Source organism: Sylvia atricapilla, chromosome 6 (genome assembly GCF_009819655.1).
Source record: "Sylvia atricapilla isolate bSylAtr1 chromosome 6, bSylAtr1.pri, whole genome shotgun sequence".
NCBI classification, from domain to species: domain Eukaryota; kingdom Metazoa; phylum Chordata; class Aves; order Passeriformes; family Sylviidae; genus Sylvia; species Sylvia atricapilla.
The window spans coordinates 8,477,752-8,496,724 of NC_089145.1; the positions used below are offsets into that span (position 1 = coordinate 8,477,752).

An 18,973-nucleotide genomic window follows, 5' to 3' on the forward strand; every position below is an offset into this window, starting at 1 on the left:
TCTTTGAAGTCCCCGAATCATTTCTGTAGAAATTTCTCTCCATTGACACAGCACAACAATGTGTGATGAAGACAGATCTATAGGTAAGAAATGAAATCATCTTCTGAACTCATGTACTGGTAAGTAAATTGCAGCATCTTGCAGTGCACAGATTCCTTTTTTAGCTCAGAAATAGCAACACTCTGAGGTTAGGGGGCATCTTTAACAGCAGAGATTACAAACCCCAGGAGACCAGCAACTTCCACACATGCTTACATGGGAATTTACCAACTGGTTTCCTTGGGATTGACACACAAATTGTAACAGCTCTCTAAAGACTCGATGGAAAAGTGTTGATCAAATGGTGATCAAAATCTTAATTGTCAATTAGTTGTCAATTTTCAAATGCCACTAACTTTACCTCTGTCAGGTCATCTGGTTTTGTTGCTTTCTAGCAGTGGGAGAGTCTTGCTGACCAAGACACTGTGCCGCCCAGAGAAGAGAAGAGGATAAGCAAGGCTGGAGCTAGCACAATTGTCCCCTGCTCAATGACTCTGGACTGGTTGGTAGGTCTCTCCTCCTCCTCACAGGACAGATGGACAGCTGCTTCTCTTCAAAGATCAAGGTAATTTCTGGCATCTTTGAACTGAGATGTTCCTTTTAAGTGTCATTTCCATTCCATCTTGTGGACTTTTCTGGCCCAGGAGCAGGGTAGAAATGCCACCATAGGAATTTACTGAGGCTCCTCTAATCACAGGACGTGCACACACCCTCCTTGTTCCCTGTTCAAAAGATCACAGGACTAAAGAAACGCAGTTGGTGCATAGAGACATGGTTTAGTGGTGGATTTGGCAGTACTGGGTAATGGCTGGACTTGATCTTAAAGCCTGCTCAAACTTAAACAATTCTGTGGTTCTATAAAAAGCTCGGAAAAACAAAATTGTAAATCATTGTTTGAATCAAGAGCAATCTATTTGCCTCCAAAGGGACACCTCGCTGATTTTTAAAGTGTTTGACCATAGGAGACAAATGTAGAGGTCTTTTGCCTTGAAACTTCTTTGTAGCCCAATGCATGTCTGATTTCAACTAAGACTTACACATTAGTCACATTAGTCCTTTTCTAGAAAGATACACTGTTTTCTTCCTTGCTTGAGCAAGTAACAGGATGCAGCACAGCAGATTGGAGACTGTATCTTTTAACACTTTGCTTCTGTTAAGATCTAGAGTTGTCCCTGCTGGGTTTTGGCATGGTTTAATCCAATGGGTTTACCATGGTGGCATGCAAATACTGTTCCTTCAGTTTTCAGATGTGGCAGCCACATCTCACGAGCCTGGGTCCTGGAAAATACATCATGATGGGCAAGGTATTTGCTGGATTTCACCCAGATCTCTTTGCCTGATATTTATGGAAAAAAATCGTGGTTTCTTCTGTTGCTTCTAATGAACTAGGAAGAGACCTGATGGCCCTGCATGCCAGTATTGTGCTTGCTGGAATATTTGTGTAACACTGCCTTGGGAAGGCTGACCTGAAACCGAGACTGGACAGAGACAGAGAATGAAGTAGGCATTTATTGAAAGGCCTCCAGGATACACCTTGGGCAGGACAAGAGCCTGAGCAGGGCTACACCCAAGGTGGACTAAGAATGGCCACAAAATGGACAAATGGACATGAGGTCTCACATTTTTATAAGTTTTGGTCCATTTGCATATTGGGGTTTGATTGTCCAATTCCAGCTTCAGGTTGTGATGTCCCATCCTTCTTGTTCCTCCCTCCAGCCCACCCTTGTCTGTGCTTTTGGGCCTGAAAGTTGTCCTTGGTCTCCAGCAGGGAAAGGATTTGTTTTGTCTCCCTGCTCTGTGAAGAGAGCTCACCAGCACTGAATATGAGGCTCAGAACTGCACCCCTGGGCAGCACAGAATGTGAAATACATGAAAGCCAAAACTTAAGGCATCAACACCTATACATAACTACAGTCCCAAATTAAGGGTACAACTGAAGCTTACTAAGAAAAAAAAAATTATAATACTGATTCCATTCTTAAAAATGTCTCAGGAAGGACAGTTGTAAATACAAGTAAACTTGGCCTGGTTCTTGTAAATAACTAATTGATGTAACAACATGTTACCAAAAGTAGTGAATACCAGGATGATGTTCCCATTTTATGAAAAAGTTTTAAACCCATTTTCTTTCCTCTGAAGCTTTCGAATAATTAATTTCTGTGGCTGTGTATGTTATCTTTTCTCTTTCATGTACATTTTTCCTCATCACATCTTAGTCTATTTTGTTCCTTGATGTAGAAAAATTCATCATATGTTTTAAGAATCTGTTTGGAAATACTCTCCCGCTTTTATAAAACTATGTTATTTATTATATTACTTAAACAGAATATTCTTATACCAAAGAAATTAGAGGGAAAAGCATAGCTGTGCTTTAAACTTCAGCATATGAATATGCCCGATTTAATCTCACTTTGTGAGCCGGAAAGAAATTTATCCTCAAGCGTGAGTTTTAGGTGATGCTGGCAATGAAAAATTTGAGCCCTTTTATCCCTGATCCGATGCTTTCTGCTGTTCTAGTGCATCCACATTGAGATGGTGTGGAAACACCTTCTCTGCTCAGCAGCCTCCTTTACTGTGCTGTTAACTATTACTCAGGGTGGGGTGGGCACGTTCAGCAATTCACCACACAGAGCTGGCAGGCCAGCACAAGGCTGACTGCAAGTGCTTCGGAAAATAAAATGTGTAGATTTTGGTCTAGTTCTCCTCTTCCTGAAATCAGCAAAGGGTGTTCCTTTAGGCAAACACGGCAGTAGCAGCAAATTGATAAATCGCTTTTAAAAATTCCACTTCCGTTCTTTAAATGACCGAATGGTCAAAAGGCTGGAGCAGAGCTAGGAGAAAAATCTTAGGGGAATACTCTAAGGCAAGTGAATGATTTACTGCACAGTCTTAACCAGCTTGGCTGCTCTTTCTTGCTGGCCTAGCCCATGGTTGGGATATTACATACCTTGCCTCTTCTGTTTCATTGGGAAAGTAAAACTGCTCCTGCGCATTCTGAGCCTCATATTTAAAGAAATAAAAACCAGCTGTGCATGGACAGATATGCAGGTGAATAAGAATTATTTGAAGGGTGGAGGGAACTTAGCCACCTTTTATTGCCTGGCAAAAGTACATATGTGAGCAGGATACAATTAATTTGATGTAATGTTTGGCTCACCTGTCCAAACAAGGCGCTGACAGGGAGCATGGTGGGAGCTCTCAGTCTGCTCCACATTTCTCTATGCCACGTGCAGCAGGGCCAGCCTGAACAGCAGCCTGCTGACTGCTGTGTCCTGTGCTGGGATCATGGAGCGTGATCCTGGAAGTGTTCCACTGTTAAATACTGGGTAGAGCAAACTCTATCCCTATATCTGCCATAACTTACACCTCGTGTATATCTACAAACCCTTTTGTGATGAATGCAATATTAATTTAAGGCCATAACTTAGACCTTGTGTATGCCTATAAAGCCTTTTGTGATGAATGCAATATTAATTTAAGGCTGTATGTTCATATATATATTCCTATATAAAAAGAAAAAAAAAAAAAAGGTAGCATATGTAATTCTAAATTTGAGATACAGGGGGAAAATGTTGTAACTATCCTCAAAGAGAACCATCACAACTGGAAAAATACTGCAGTAATGTTACACACAGTGAACTGCACATAAATCCGGAAAGAAATCCCCAAATGAAAACTGTAAACTTAGGGTCTGGCTGTTGCTTTAGCATAATTACTTAAAGCACACAGTATTAGTGTTTCCAGATCTGATAAAGTTAATCTTAAACACATTGTTTCATTTAATTTTTTCCCCTTGTGATGTCAGACTGCCATAGTTCACGAGGCTATTAAATAGGTAATACTGTATTTATCGTTAATTTACATATACTGAGTGTTGAGAAATAGGAAAGATTCTGGGTTTTTTCAAGTTTTCTGAGGGACTTGGCAAATGCATGTTGAATTCTGACTACCCTGTACTGCACAGCCATGTACCTGTTGCTCCTTGTGAGATATCTGGCTTCTTCCTGTATTTACCACAAACATAGGGGTACAAAGGCAAGCACACTTGTACTTGCCAAAATGTTCTCTCTTCCGCTGTGCCCACAAAATCCTATATTGACATCCATGTATAGTCATCTGGCTCCAAATGGAGATCCAGCTGGGTCACTGCTCTGTTTGTAAATGCCAGAGATTTATAGGCATGTTTTAAGAAGTGGTATTTCTCCTTTTGAAACTGTCTTTTATTATGTTCTTAAAAATGATTCAAAACCGTTCATCTCCTAATACACACGCTGTATAAGCAGCACTTCTGTAAAAAGAGAATAATGTGTGAAATTCAGGCTGAAATTCATAGCCTCAGACATAACTGCTGCTATGAACCAGAGAGGAAAGGAAAGGATTGTGCTAAGGCTTGGGCTCGTTCATGCTTATAACTGATGGCAGGATGGATGAGTTTTTCTCCAGGGCACATACTAACTGCATGCAACAAATAGGCATTGATGTCTATCCCTCATCAGCTAACCAATGTTACCAGCTTGTAAAAACACAACAATTATTAGGTGATTTAGAAATATCCTCATGGTAATTTCATTTCACTTATTATGCCTAATGGATAGCTAGATATTTGCATGAAGTGTGTGTGGCTTTTTGCCTGAATTGTTAATCAAGTGATTAAGTGGTAAGTGAAAGTAGTGTATCCAGATGACATTAATGCTGTTCCAGTCCTGGATGCCTCCTGAACCAGTGACAGCAAATTATCTGTTTTAAACATACTTCTCCCTTAAGCTGCTCATCTGCAAATCAAAGCAGGGTAGGTACAGGCAATCTATCGTGTTAAGTCACCTTTCCTTCCACAGGCTTTTTATACTGGTCTGACCTACAACAGTTTTGTTTTGTAGAGGTGGATATGATGATGCCAGCTGCTTCTCACCACAGACACAGCTGGAAACTGCAGGCAGAAGAGCTTTGCAAAATGTTATCCAGACTGAAATGTGTGTAGTAAGCTTGAGCTTTAACTTGCAGGCAACTATTTAGTGATGCTTTACTACTTCATGAGTTCTCTTGTGTCCGGATCTGGGGCCTCCAACACAAGAGAAAGAGACTTGATGGAGCATGTCCAGAGGAGGCCACCAAGGTGCTCAGAGGGCTAGAACACCTCTCCCATGAATACAGCCTGAGAAGTTGGGGTTGTTCAGCCTGGAGAATGCTCCAGGGAGACTTACCAGCCTTCCAGTACCAAAAGGAGGTTACAAGACAGCTGGAGAGGGACTTCTTGCAAGGGCAGGTGGTGAGAGAAGAAGGGGAAATACTGCCTTAAGATGAAGAAGTGTAGGTTTAGACAAGATATTAGGAAGAAACTGTTGTGGTGAGGCCCTGGAACAAGCTCTCCTGAGCAGCTCTGGACACTCCATCCCTGGAAGTATTCAAGGCCAGGCTAAATAGGGCTTTGAACAACCGAGTCTAATTGAAGGTGTCTCTGCCCACGGCAGTGTGTTGGAAACTAGATTATCTTTAAGACCCCTGACCGTGTGTTTTTCTATCGGTGCTGCACACGGGATGTAGAAACATCTCCCGGCACCTGTGACCCTCCCATCCTTCAGGCCCCTCACCTCAGGCCCCTCACCTCGCGGTAGGTGAGGACGAACGGAGCGGTGCGTCCACATCTCCCTTCGCCCTCCGGCCCCCGCGTTACCTGGCGCCCTCCTGCGCGGCCACCCAGGCTGGGTGACAGCCCCAGACGTGCCCGGCTCCTCTGCAGGGCCGAGGATGGAGCAGGGGCCAGGCGCTGCCCCCGAAGGCTCCCTCACAGCCCGCGGCCGCCCGGAGCCCAGCGAGGGGAGGGGAGGGCGGGCGGAGGGAGGGAAGGAGCGGGAGAGCCGGGAGAGCGGAGCAGGAGCTGCCTCAAATGCTTGAAATAATTCCGCTTCCGTTCAGAGCCGGGAACAGCCTCCCACGGCACCGGGGCCTCGGAGCCGTCCGCTCCGTGCCGCAGCGCCGGCGGCCGGCCCAGCATGGCAACCTCCCCGCAGAAATCGCCTTCTTCCCCCAAGTCCCCCACCCCGAAATCTCCCCCTTCCAGAAAGAAGGATGACTCCTTCCTGGGCAAGCTCGGCGGCACGCTGGCCAGGAGAAAAAAAGCCAAAGAAGGTAAAAATCAACAGGTTTGCATATTTCCTGGGAGTTACCTTACTGGGTGGGGGGGAGTAAGGGAGGGAGGAGACAGGGGGAGAGGAAAAGGCTCTGGGGAGCGGGAGGAAGGGGCTGGCGGGGGAGGACGTGCGGGGTGGGGTGGGGAGGCGAGGGAGGAGCCGCTCCCGGGGCCGCTGCCGGGGGCTGTGTGCGGGAGAGGTGTGGGGTCGGTGTGTGGGGTCGGTGTGGGGTCGGTGTGGGGTCGGTGTGCGGGGCCGCTCCCGCCCTCTGTGTCCGTGTCCGTGTCTGTGTCCGGGATCTCTGAGGGCCCGGGAAGGCGGGAGCGCTGCCCGCAGGGCCCCGCAGGCCTGGGAGCACACAGGGGTTTATCCCGGCGGGATTTGCCTCCCTGGTTGGGCTGCCCACAGGCAAAGAGCCCGGTGTGAGTCGCCCGGCGGCGTGCCGTGTGCGCTGGGGTCGGCACACGGCGCTCCGCGGAACGCGCGCGCTGGTTTAATGCCCGGTTATCCCTGATAGCCGACAGGGATAAGAGAAGGGAGGAGGGCTTCTGCCTCGCCACAGCGAACCTTTGCAGAACGCCGAGCATGTACGACAGGCTGGTTCTTTCCCCGTACGTGTGAATCAATACCCACCCGCCCCCCGAATTCGCCCGTGTGAGATCCCATGAGCGAGAGAACTGGAATTGAACCCCGCTCGCCCATCGTTTTCACAGCTGAACCTGATTTAAATGCGACGCAAACAGAGCCCCGAGTAACAGTCGCTTCTAAACAGTTTCTCCAGCAAAATTCATTGCTTGGAGATGACGTCCTTGCTTGTGAATGTGAAGAAGGTGCGAGGCTGAGCAGCCCCTTGCTCCTCCTGTGCACACAGTGGAGAGAGGCACACAGTGTTTCGGAGCAGCCCCAGCGCTGTGGGCGAGGATGACACGGCTTGGGAGAGCACAGCTCCTCATTCTGTGACCATCACGTCATCTTTCTGCCATGTACGGCCTTGCTTTTCAATTAAATCCACGTTGCACAATCGTGCTCACATTAGTTGGCTTTTGCTGGTCATTGCGGATGGACCAGATGTTGATGAAATAGTCAAGAGTGACAACTCCACTAATTACCTACTTTTTAAAATTACTCTGATAGAGTGTTTGTGACTATTAGCAACCTTGATCTAGCAACAGTCTTCCTTGATGAGTCCATGTTGTAGGTATGTTTAGAGATCTTTAGGTGAGCCTGTTTCTGGCAGTTTGGGTATGTCCATTATATACATTGTTGTTGTTAATTGTTTTTAATATTAAATGTGTTTTTTTTTTCCTTAAAGACATGTTTGAAGTCACAAATCTCCAGCAAACTCTTAGAGGCAGCAGTTACTTTTGTCCACAATCTCATAATCTTACAAAAAGTTGTATTCGGTGAAATCATACTTCTTCTGGTTACTTTAATGTATTGCATTTATTGATTAAAACTGCACCTGCCATTTCATTATCATTGTCTAGCCTTTTGCAAGTTTGAAACGGCATTGTCCTTGTCTTCTGTGTTTCTTAATTTTCTAAGGTCTGTTGAAAAATAACACTGGTTTAGAGAGTTGGGATGTTTTTTTATTAGCTTTGTAAGGACTGTTATTTGCTGATGGACAAAACGTATTGTGTTAAATTCACCTTAGTATCCTTTTCATTGGGTACGTACTGGTGACATTTCTCTGGAACAATCATATATAGAGGTGAAATTGATAGAATGCCTTATATCTTATCTTATAGAATTTATATAATGCCTTCTATGTTCTATCTTATCTTCCTGTTTATTGATTTATGGGTTTTAACACATTCAGCCTTTAACACTATGAAGCCTGTCGTCTTTATTACTTCCTAACTTTTTCTCTACTAAAAATACATACAAGTTTGCAAACTGTTAAGGAGTTCTGTTCCTTGCTGGCTGTGGCCCAGGTAGGTTCCATCTTAAGTTGTGATTACTGGTTTTTTGTAGGGATCCAGGTGTTTCTGAAGCCTAGCTAGGAATTTCCAAGGTCAGATTTCTTGTTCATCTAGGATCTGAGTCTTGGTGTTTTTTCCAACCTGTGGCAGGTTTCCTATGGAGGTGGGTCACAGAAGTGCACGTGGTTATCCAGCTGCGTACACACAGGATGTATTGGAAAATGTTCAGTATAATTCAGGAAAAATGAGGGACAAGTGAAAAATTCCATGTCTTCCAGTTGGTGTAAATTCTGCTTTTTTACAGAGGACAGAAGTGTACTGATTTACTCCAGTGTTATACCACAAGGGCTATGAACTGGTGGTTTTTAATAAGGCAAAAAAGTTTTATCTCGTGTAGAGACTATGCTGGTTACACTTCAGTACCATCTCTGCTGTATATGTAGTTAATTGTTGTAGTTGATACATGATTACACGTCTGGGAGTTTTGTATTTATGTCATCAACAGATGTTTTGATCGTTATCAGAATTACATTTTTGTATATTGCAACAATAGAGCCAGTGCCAAAATGCTTCACCAACTGAAAATCCTTTGGGATCAGAAGTGGCTTTATTGGTGAAGAGTAATGCAGCTTATTTATTAAGAGAGTTAAGTTTATGTAGTTTTAGGTGTAGCAAAAATAGTTTATAATACAACGTAAAATGGGATTTCAGTATTGACATTAATTTATATGCATAAATATATACCAAACCTTTGCTTATGAATTTCAAAGTTCTTGCCAATGGTAAAAGGTCCACCAGTGGAAGGGGTGAGGGTAGTCTAGACAACTGAAATGAATTCTCTAATGTCAGAGCAGAATTACTGACTGAAACAAAGAGAGTAACCTGAGATACTTGAGATATCACACATGATGTAAGCAGGGATTAGTCATACCATAAGACATTTGTTAATATGGAAAATGCATTGCCATTAAATATTAGAGAGTATTTGATAAAACCTGGAATTCAGAGCTCAGATTTGTTTATGTTGTTGTCTGTCATGTAGAGCCTTAGTCTGGTTTTCATTTATAACATCACCAGTGGTGTAATTCAGAGATGAGAACGTTGCACTTTGGTCTTCCCTGTGAGAGAATCTGCAGCTGCATCCTTAAATGGCGTATACATTCTGTCAAGGTAGCAAAATTACAAATTATTAAGTACGTTTGGAATTAATTAAATTAGCTTTTTAGGCAGTGAGAGAATTGTGAACTAAGACTAGAATATTTGACAGCCTGTCTGCAAACTGAACTGCGGCATGCAAAAGTTCTTTGTGGTTTTTAGTAGGGTTCCATCCCCTTCATTGCTGAAAGGCATTTCAAGACTGGCCACCCCATATATGCTAGTGAAGGATCCCAGTCCTTATCTTTCAGGAGCTCAGATATATGGTGGAGCTCATCATGTGAGCAAAAATCTCCCACAAATTAGATTTTTTGTAAGCTCCTTGTAGTAGTCTGGAGTGTGTACTAAACGTGTCTTTAAACACATGTAAGAAGAGAATAGAATGGCCTTTTTAAAAAAGAGAGGGAGAGGGGGATTGCGTTATCTGATGAATTTTTCATGGTGGGTTTAGTAAGGTCGTGTGTGATTGTCCTCCTTGAATTTCCTGGCCTGGCAATTATGAACACAGAAAATTTGCTCCTCCTAATAGCTTACCTTAGTGGAGAATGTAAAGAATTGGTCCCTGACATGCTGGTAAATCTGCGACACATTTGGGAACAGAGACTGAAGTTCAGAATTGCTTAAATTGCAGAGGAGCAGATGGGAAACAGACAGCTTGGACCCGTGAATTTGGGGGAGAGCGATTGTATGGGCTCAGTCAGTTTTCCAGTTGATGTGACATCAATTTCAGTAATTTGACTGCTTTTCTGACTTGTTTATTTGGGCAGGAGAAAGAATGAATTTTCCTCTGTCCTTCACTTATTTCTTCTTTTTGTGTATATGTCTTGTTTTGATTTAATTTTGGTATGTGGGGTCACAGTAGGCAGTGTGCCTCAGGGAATAGTATGAAAAACAGTGTAAAATATTGTCAATTCTAGTGGATTTTGATCGTAACCTTCACTTTCTTAATCTTTACTTCCAGCCATGTATTTTATAAAGTCATACGAAATCAGAAAAATCTAAGAATGCAAAGTAAGAGTAAATGTAGGGCGATGAAAGCTTTTCAGGTGTTTTACATAAAACATTTGTCTTTCTGCAATCCTTGAGGAAAATGCGTTGCTGTGTGACTCACTGACAGAAAGATCACGCCTTGGTCTTCTTGCTCAGAGCCTTTTCCTATGAAATAAGTTTATTTCTTGGTGTAGGAGAAATGTTCTGCTAGATTTTAATTGAGTCATTTTCTTTGGACCTGTTTCTGCAACTTACTCCACAACAATTGCAAATGACTAGTTCCTGTGTCAGTAGATGTTTGTGCTTGTCTGTTGCTTGTGTGAGAGATTCTCGGCTGGCTGAAACACTCTGCAGGCTTTTCTTTTCTGCTCTTCCCTGATTTAAAATAAGCAGGAGCTGGAAGAGCTGATCTGTGTCCTGCCATCATGTTTGCTAATGTATGGGATGGATGATGAGAGTGCTAATTTCATACTGGTGTTTAGAGGATGGCATGTGGTGCCTCCTGTGAAAAAGAAGACAGGGGCAAGGCTTGATTGTCACTTCTCGGTGCTTTTCACATTCTGCCTTTCACTATAGCATATCAGTACATCAGCTCTAGGCCTTCTAGTGCCATCAGAGTAGCCAAGCAGCTGGTTTTGCTGTGTGACATGAACGTGTTTCACCAAACCTCACTGCACAGCAACTGGAACGTGCTCAGAACCTTTTCCCTGTGCTCTGTGCCACACATTTCCGTGTCTCTGGTGTGCTGTCCACAGGTGTGTTACAGACAGCTGCAGAGCTGATGCTGGACAAACCCCGTTAGCATCACCACTGAAGGAATTATTGCCTTAAAACACGTTCTCTTAAGCAGATAAAATACTTCTGTTCTGTGGAAGGAACGTGGACAAACAGAAAAATAGAGGGGAAATCCACTTGCTTTGTTTGTTGTCATTTCGCTGCTTCAAGGCTTCTGAGCACACGTGCAGTAGGAGAGGAACCCCCCAGGAGGACGGCAGCACGGTGTTGTTGGCTGCTTTGAGGCCCAGCTGTCAGGGGATGTCTGGGGAGGACTGAGCCATGGCACTGGAAGGAAGGAGGATAATTGTCTCTGAAAGCTGAGCACACACCTGTTGCTTGCGCTGGCCCTGCAGATGCAGCTCCTGGGCACGAATGTGCATGACAGCTCTGCCCTGCTTGGGGCTGTTCGGCAGCTGTCCAGCCAGGCTCTGCCTGCGTGGGGCTTTCTGTGTCCCTCCCCACTTTTTAACAGCCTCTGGCTCCAGTTGGTTCAGAGGAAGACATGAAAATATTGTGGATGTGTTTCTGAATCTCAAAATTGAAAGGTAATCCTAAAATTATTCTAAAGAGTTCATTGCTTCAACCAAATAATCATGCAGGGCCCAGTCCAGCTGTGCCTGGTCCATGTGTTTCACAGCTCAGATCTGCAGGAACGTGTGAGTCCCAGGTGCCAGTTTTTTTTTGCCAGACAGGTTACTGAGTGTATTTCCGGAGTGAAGCTGTCATGGTGGAGCTGAGTGTGTGCATGGCTGCTTGATTTGAGTGCCTCCCAGCAGGTGCAAAGGGATCACACAGGATCTGGGGTTGTGCTGCTGGTGTTGAGATGAACACAAAGCACTGCACTGCCAACTGTTGCTCTAAGTTTGCCTGCTTTTCATTGTTTGCACTCTGTTCTCACCCAGCTTTAAGAAAACTATGTATATTTTTAGAACTTATCTATTTTGTTTACGTATTTCTCCTCTGGGAGGAGAAAGATGATTAATGGTGATGTTCACCAACGAAGTCAAAGAGATGGCAACCTGTGTAGCCAATCTTTGGCCTTCTGATCAAAGTGTTTATAAGATGGAGTCAGAAAAATAAGAAAAGAACTTTCCTGCTGACCTTTCTACTGCTTACTTCGTTCTTTCCTGTCCCTAACAGCGACAGCCAACCTCTTGTGTGCCAGAGGGGAGGCAAAGGAGCCCATGGGGGTGTCTCCCTGGAGCCCTGCATGCAGTGAGGGGATGTGTGTGAAGGGAACACACAGCCAGGCTGTGCATGATTAGTTTCTGAAACTTAGTGCTGTGGGATGTTTTGGATGCCAGAAATGTTTTTTAAAAGGAGTGGAGGGTGGGGGCTAAAAGTGGGTCTGGGTGGATCTTACATGTCTCCAGTGTCTTCAGTGGCCCACTTGAGAATCATGTAGGCCATCACAGACATATTGTGCTCAGAAATCGTAAAACACCTGTTGTGACGTTTGTTAGGATTGTGAAGCTCTTACGAAGCTTCTACAAAATTCTGTTGGTTTGCCCTTCCCTGTTTGGATTGTAAAGAAGGCATTTCTGCTAGGTACCAGGGCTTTGATCTCCTATTCTGACCCAAAACAGCCATGAATTCCACTGTTCTCTGACTACCTGCGCAAGGGCAGTAGAGCCACTGAATTCCATCTTTGCATTTGACTTGCAAAAGCAGCTTAAATTACCGTGGGTAAGTCAGCTGCTGCAGGAGTATGCCTTTTATTTCCTGACTTTTTCCCATTTAAATAATTCCTTCATCATCTGAGCTGAGGTTTCAGCTAAAACCAAACATGCATTGAACAAGTAGTTGAAGAGCCTCCAGTGCTTTCAGATTACAGGATGGAGCCATGGAAAAGAAAAAAAAACCCAACCAAAAAACCCAAACCAAACCCAACCCAACCAACCAAACAAAAAACCCCCCAAAACTAACCAACCAACCAAACCCCCCCAAAAAACTCCAAAAAAAACCCCAAAAAACAAAACCAACCAAACAAACAACCCCCCCAAAAAACCCCAAAACAAAACAACAACAACAAAAAACCCACCAAAAATAGCTCCAGGGACCAGCTCACACTGATGCAGTCTGTTTCAGTGCTATTTTTTCTCTACATCTCCAGATTTAAAACATGCATTCCCTTAGATCACCTTCATAAAAACATGTATCCAGTTTGCAGAGTGAAGGTGGATATAATCAAGTAATGCTATAGAATAAATATGAGGTACTCAACTAAGGATGAAGTTTTCATCCTCAGTGAATTGAGTGAGCTGTCAAGAGAATCTGGAGTTTTAGAACTCTGATGTTTCCCGTAGCATTTAGAGGAATCTGCCCTGAAGGTAAGAGAGGAGCTAAAAAACAAGGCTCTGGCCAAGAGAAAAGTTCTCTCTGGATTTGATTACTGCTTGTGGGCTTTACATCTTCTGAAATGCCTCACCTTAAAGGCAGCTTCCTGCAAGTACAGGTCTGTGCTTCTGGAAGTCTCCCTTGGACAGAATCTCTGGGATGTATCCTAATTTTTATTTTCTTTCTTTAATGCCTTTCGCCAGCATTAAATGATGCCCTCCCTGCAGACCAAATAGTTTAATACTGGGCTCTCTGCCTTTCTCACAGAGATTAGGATAAGGACAGTCCAGTTCATTTGTTATGTCACTGTATCTGAGACCAAGTGCTTCCTAATAACTTAATCCAGAGTTCTGCAGTCTTTTTCAGCAAAATGCTGGTGTTGCTGAGGGTGAAATCAGCAGCTGCAGGGACACAGTTCTTTGTGAAGTGATACTTTGGAAAATCATTGGTTGAGGTGTACCTGAAATCGTGTTCCTTTTCCATCTACTGCTTCTGTCCTGTTCCTTTTCCTCCCCACACCAGTTCCTGTTCAAATACAGTCGTATCTCTAGCAATAAGCAGATTTATCAGCTACACTGCAGCCAGCCCCAAAAGGGGACATCCTGAAAGGCCAGCTGACCCTGCAGGTGGTACAGTCAGCGCTGTGCTGGAAGCAGTGTTAGGCCATTTTGCTTGAGAGAGGATGAGCTGCAAGGCAGGATATTTTGCAGTGCTTCCCATTTTCACTTGCAGCTCTTCCAAATGCGGGGCTGGAGGCGTAGCTTGCCCTCTGTGTGCCTTCTCCTGTGCTGCTTTGGAGGATGTGCCTGTGTTGGAGCACTGAGTAGCAAAGCCTTGCTCTCGACATGTATCATCATGCATTTTCTGCTTGGTGTGCTGATACTTACTAATAGGTAACATTATTTGGCTTGAATACCCTTGTCCCTGTTGGAATTGGGTGTGTATGTGTGTGTTGAGTGCACCAGTGATTTAATACACTTTAGTGACCCAACTGAAATACAAACAAAAGATGTCTTGGACCAAAAGCAAAATCAGATCAATAGCCTTTTGTGAATCCTTAGTCTACTCTGCAACTACCCCTTGAAAAGCTGTGCTCAGGCCAGAGAAAACCAAGGGCCAGAAAGAAAAAAACAGGGATGTGACTGGTCAAGAGTGAGTTGTACTGGCAAAGCTGTATTAGGAAGATTAGCCACCATCTGTTCACCCAAATCCTGCACCTGGCACTAGAGTGTGCCACTGTTCATCAAGCACTGATCTTTCTCAAAATATTAAAGAATTGCAGGGTGAAATAACAAGGCTCTACAGTTTCCCAAATGCTCTGGTTTCCTTTCTGTTTTGTAGTAGTCCATGTGAAATAATTGCATGCATAAGTGCCATGAAATGTTCTTATCATATATGTGTTTAATACAAAATTTGAGAGCACCTGACTTAGCAATACTGCTTTCCATTTGATCTTTGCCCTTCTCTTCCTGACTTCTTATTGATCTTTGTGTCAAGCGGCACACCGTGTACCATGGTTGACAATATGTTACTTTTTCTTAGCTAATTATTTTTTGTGAAAGGAAACACCTGGAATATAAATTGCTGTGAGTAATTCTTGGTAGTTGCAGTCATGGTTAAGTCCTTCTGTCTTCTCTGATTCCTGCTTAGCATGGAGCTGCTCCTGTGCTTTGCCCTTCCAGTGCAGTGGTAGAGCAGTCTGTGGCACTGACCCAGTGGTGGGTGATATCAGCCTTTATTCATAGTGAAACCTATAAAATCCTTCTTGGGAAAAGGGACTTTAGGAGGAGAGGGGCTGCAACAATTCTCGGTGAGCACTGTCCCCCATCAGAAACTCTGGGCAGAGACTGAAGGGTGTGGTGGAGAGAGAAGCAGCTCCAGCCTAGTAGTGATTCCTCAGACATATAAAATACAGTCTCGCACTGCAAAAGCTTTGAAAGAATAAAAAATTCCAAATGTAGCCTAAACGTTATCGTTCCTTTAACATAAGGTTCGTAATTTTTAAAATGGAATATGTGTTCACAGGAAGAAAAAGTCTGCCACCAGATCTATCTAAATCTCCTTGGACGTTTTCAGCTCTTTTTCAGACAGTGCTTTCCCATGTCCACATCTGCTAAAAGTACCTAGAACTCCATGTTACCAGCAATGGTTCCTTTTCAGTCAGCATGCAGGTGCTGGGTTCTTTCCTGTTAGGATTTAGCACTCCAGCTTTTCATTGACTGCAGAGGGAAAATTGAAGTTGCTTCTGATGGTGGGGCCATTTCTGGGCTTTCTGGATTCTAAGAAGTACATGTTAATGTGTCAGTGCTGTCCTCCTGTGGCACCTGCAGTTCTTCAGCCCACGGTTGATTGTTTCCCTGGAATTACAGAGGTGAAAGGCAGGGTGCTAGGTGATCACAGGGCTATGGCTGAGCATCTTCCTGGCCCAGGGACAGGCAGGTATCACCCTCAGCAAGCACATGGACAGGGTGCAGGCAGCCTGCAGAGCACGTGTGCTGCAGGGCTGGGAGGTGAGGGCAGAATTTCCCAGACAAGAATGCCTAAATTGCCGTGCCCTACTTATCCAACTGTGAGCTGGATTAATGAAAGGGAGAGTTTAGACAGAGAAGTACTTGGGGTACATTTAGTGGGAGAAGAGATGTTTTCTTTTGTATCTGTACAGGTGGTCCTTTTGAAGCAAGCCAAAGTAAGCTTCCTCACCTGGGTAACAGCCTGAATAGGTTGGCAGGGTGTGAATCCATTTCCAGCACATGTAAAGAAAAGTGTAACAGTTTGCCAGTGCACAGCCTTTCATTTATTTTTTTCTTAGCAAGTTTTTTCATTGGCCATTGAGTTAGGCTGAGGCCTAATTTTTTAATTTTTTTTTTTTTTTAACCGTAGGCAGTTCTAAAGTAGCAAACTATTAATAGTGAAATATTGGTTTAGAAGAACACTAATGCACAGGGGATTCTAGAGCAAATGAGGCAATGCTGTCAATGGTTCAGATTGTTCTTAATTACAATAATGGCATTATAGGAGCTGCAGTTGCTGTCGGGCACAAAAGAAGATAATGATAATGTCAGAGTGCTCAGAGTAAATGCAGTATAATGTATTGCAGTGCTGAATTCAAAAGATGATATGCCTAACTTGTCGTCAGAGTGCATGAAGAAGAAGAATTGTAAAAGGTCAGAACACTTTTTGTTGTAACTGTGTAGTTCAGGGTTTGGATTTTGTGGTTTGTTTGGGGTTTTTTGTGGCCTATGCTTTCAGGCTTAAGAAGAAATGTCAAGTCTCATGTGTTTAAATGATAAGTATTAATTTTATTAGAAGGTGCGCTCACATCTGTCCTACTCACTTAGAATAAAGAACATCACTCTTGCTTTGAGAAGGAAAAGAAATATCTATTGGCTCAGTACTCTCATATCCTCAACACGTTTGATATTGATCCTGTCAGAATAAAAGAACAGGAATATGGTACATTTGGCCCCAAGCAGAATTTTGCCCCAGTAGTCTCTGGAAGGATGTCCAGACCTATTCGATTCATGTGATCCCTATTTTATAATGAGGCCAGAAAAATTCAACTCTGACTTTAGGCGTGCTCAAAAGCTGCATTTGAATTTTATGGCTAGAGGCCAGATCTGAATTGCAGCACTTTTAAACGCTTTTATGCTGTGCACTGAAATTCATTCCTGCAGAGGAAGAGACTTCGCTGTTTGACTGCAAAGTAAAACTTGCAGCAGGGCAGCTTGTGGTCACTGCTTTGTTATAATTCTCAATCATAGAGGACACGTAATAAACTGGAAAATAATGGTGATGTTCCTTATTATACCACGAGTATTCAAAGTGACTTAGTGTCTTGCATAACTCATAAAACCTTACTGCAGTGGTGGGTTGAATTGGGAAAAAAAAATCAGCTTCCATTTGATTTGCAGCTTTATTATTTTGTTCATTTTTAACTTGAAATAGTTACCCGCAAATAAATCATCTTTAACCGATTTGCTACGGTTGCTCCCAAATGGAGGGGTCTATGCAGACTCCGAATAACTATTTTTTAGTCGTTGTGTGGTGCAGGCGATGCCAGCAGTAAAGGCAGAGTCTCCTCGGCAGAGCTCAGGGTGCAGGCGCTCTGCAGGGCACAAGGTGGCTCCAGCTGACGAGGAAAGCTGGGAGCATCCCAAGTGCCAGCAATGAGTCCAGAGGAATCGGCTGCTGCTGCTGCGTCAGGATGGAGCTCAGCAGTTCTGGTGTGCACGCCTGGTATTCTGAAAATGAACTGAATCCTTAGCAGGAAACCCTGTCTAGCCTTAGAGTCACACCAGTGCATTTAGATTGCATTTGGGGTCTTGTGTTCCGTTTTTGAAGGAGGTAACCCAGTGGATTTTGTCAGACGTTCTGCTTTTGCCCAAGTAAAAGGTCACGATTCTGTGCAGAGCAGCATTCCCAGGGTAAGCTGTCGAAATAAACAGGGTTGGTGTACACAGTCAGAACACTAATGTAAAGTAAGCAAGAAGATAGGACAGAGAATGAGAGCTTAATGAGAAGAGGTTGGGGTTTTTTGGTTTGTTTTTTGTGTTGGGTGGGTTTTTTTTGGTGTTTTTTTTTTTTGTTTTTTGAAACAGGGCATTATAATTTAATGGATAGGGGAGAGAACAGAAAAGTTGATGAGTAAAGCCCGTATTATAAACAGACAATCAGAAATGCTTTGTGTCTGATGTTGGTCTTGCACCCTGTAAAATAGCACTTTTGTTTTCAGAGTCTCTTAGAAGCGAATTGCGTGTCCATTTCTATTTCCAAGATAATATTAGCTGCTCACAGTCTGCCCTTACACAGAACATCTTCATCTGACTGAAACACCTGAGATATTTATGGTGAGATCAGAAATGGAGAAATGTTTGTTCTCCCTGCACCATCTGCTTGGGCAACTGAGGCAGAAAAGGTGAATTGATTCACTCATGTGATCTTCTGCAGGCAAAGAAGTGGAAGGGAGCAGTGGTCTCCTCATTTCTGTGTTGAGCCTTGCTCCATTAGGCAGCTTTGGGCCATTCACAGTTTCTGTTGGTTTTTTTTAACCCTTGGATGCCTGTCCTGATACAGTTTAGATTTTTATATGAAGCTAAGCTTTTAACTGTTTGGGGTTGGTTGGTTTTTATATGTGAACCAGGTAGAAGTTTCCTGGGGTTTGAATTTTTAAATATGCTTTACATATAGCAGCAGCAGGAATTATATTAAATAGATATATGAAGTAATAACAGTTCTTAATGTGATCTTTGACTCTATCGCAAAGAAGGAAGGTTTGGTTAAGAGGGTTAAGATGTTTTACTTAATAACAGTCTTTCTCGAAGTAATGTCAGATGTTAAAAAAAATAAATCTAACTTTGATGTATTATTTATTTTAGAAATCTTGATGTGTATAATTTTCTTCTCTAACATCTAATGGTAAATACAGTAAAATACATTAGGTACCAGACCTATACAGAGTTAAAACAGCACAAAGCACAATTTTTACTTTGTAAATTCTTTGTATTTTCATTTTTACCAATGAATTTTTATCAAAAGTTAGCTGTGGGCATGATTCTAATTAGTATCTCCCCATATTAGATGTAATCCCTTTGTTCTTCATTCAGACAGAACGCCCATTAGGGTCAA

General features: G+C 43.3%; 1 protein-coding gene across 1 annotated transcript in view; it reads left to right on the plus strand.

Moving 5' to 3' along the window:
* Window positions 1-5,891: 5,891 nt before the first annotated feature.
* The window catches only part of PARVA (parvin alpha), a 63,548-nt gene continuing 50,466 nt past the window's right edge, over window positions 5,892-18,973 (plus strand). Inside the window, exon 1 of the mRNA XM_066320567.1 lies at window positions 5,892-6,165. Within this exon, the coding sequence (XP_066176664.1) occupies window positions 6,030-6,165 (136 nt within the window). The 5' untranslated portion in view covers window positions 5,892-6,029. The remainder of the gene's footprint in view (window positions 6,166-18,973) is intronic.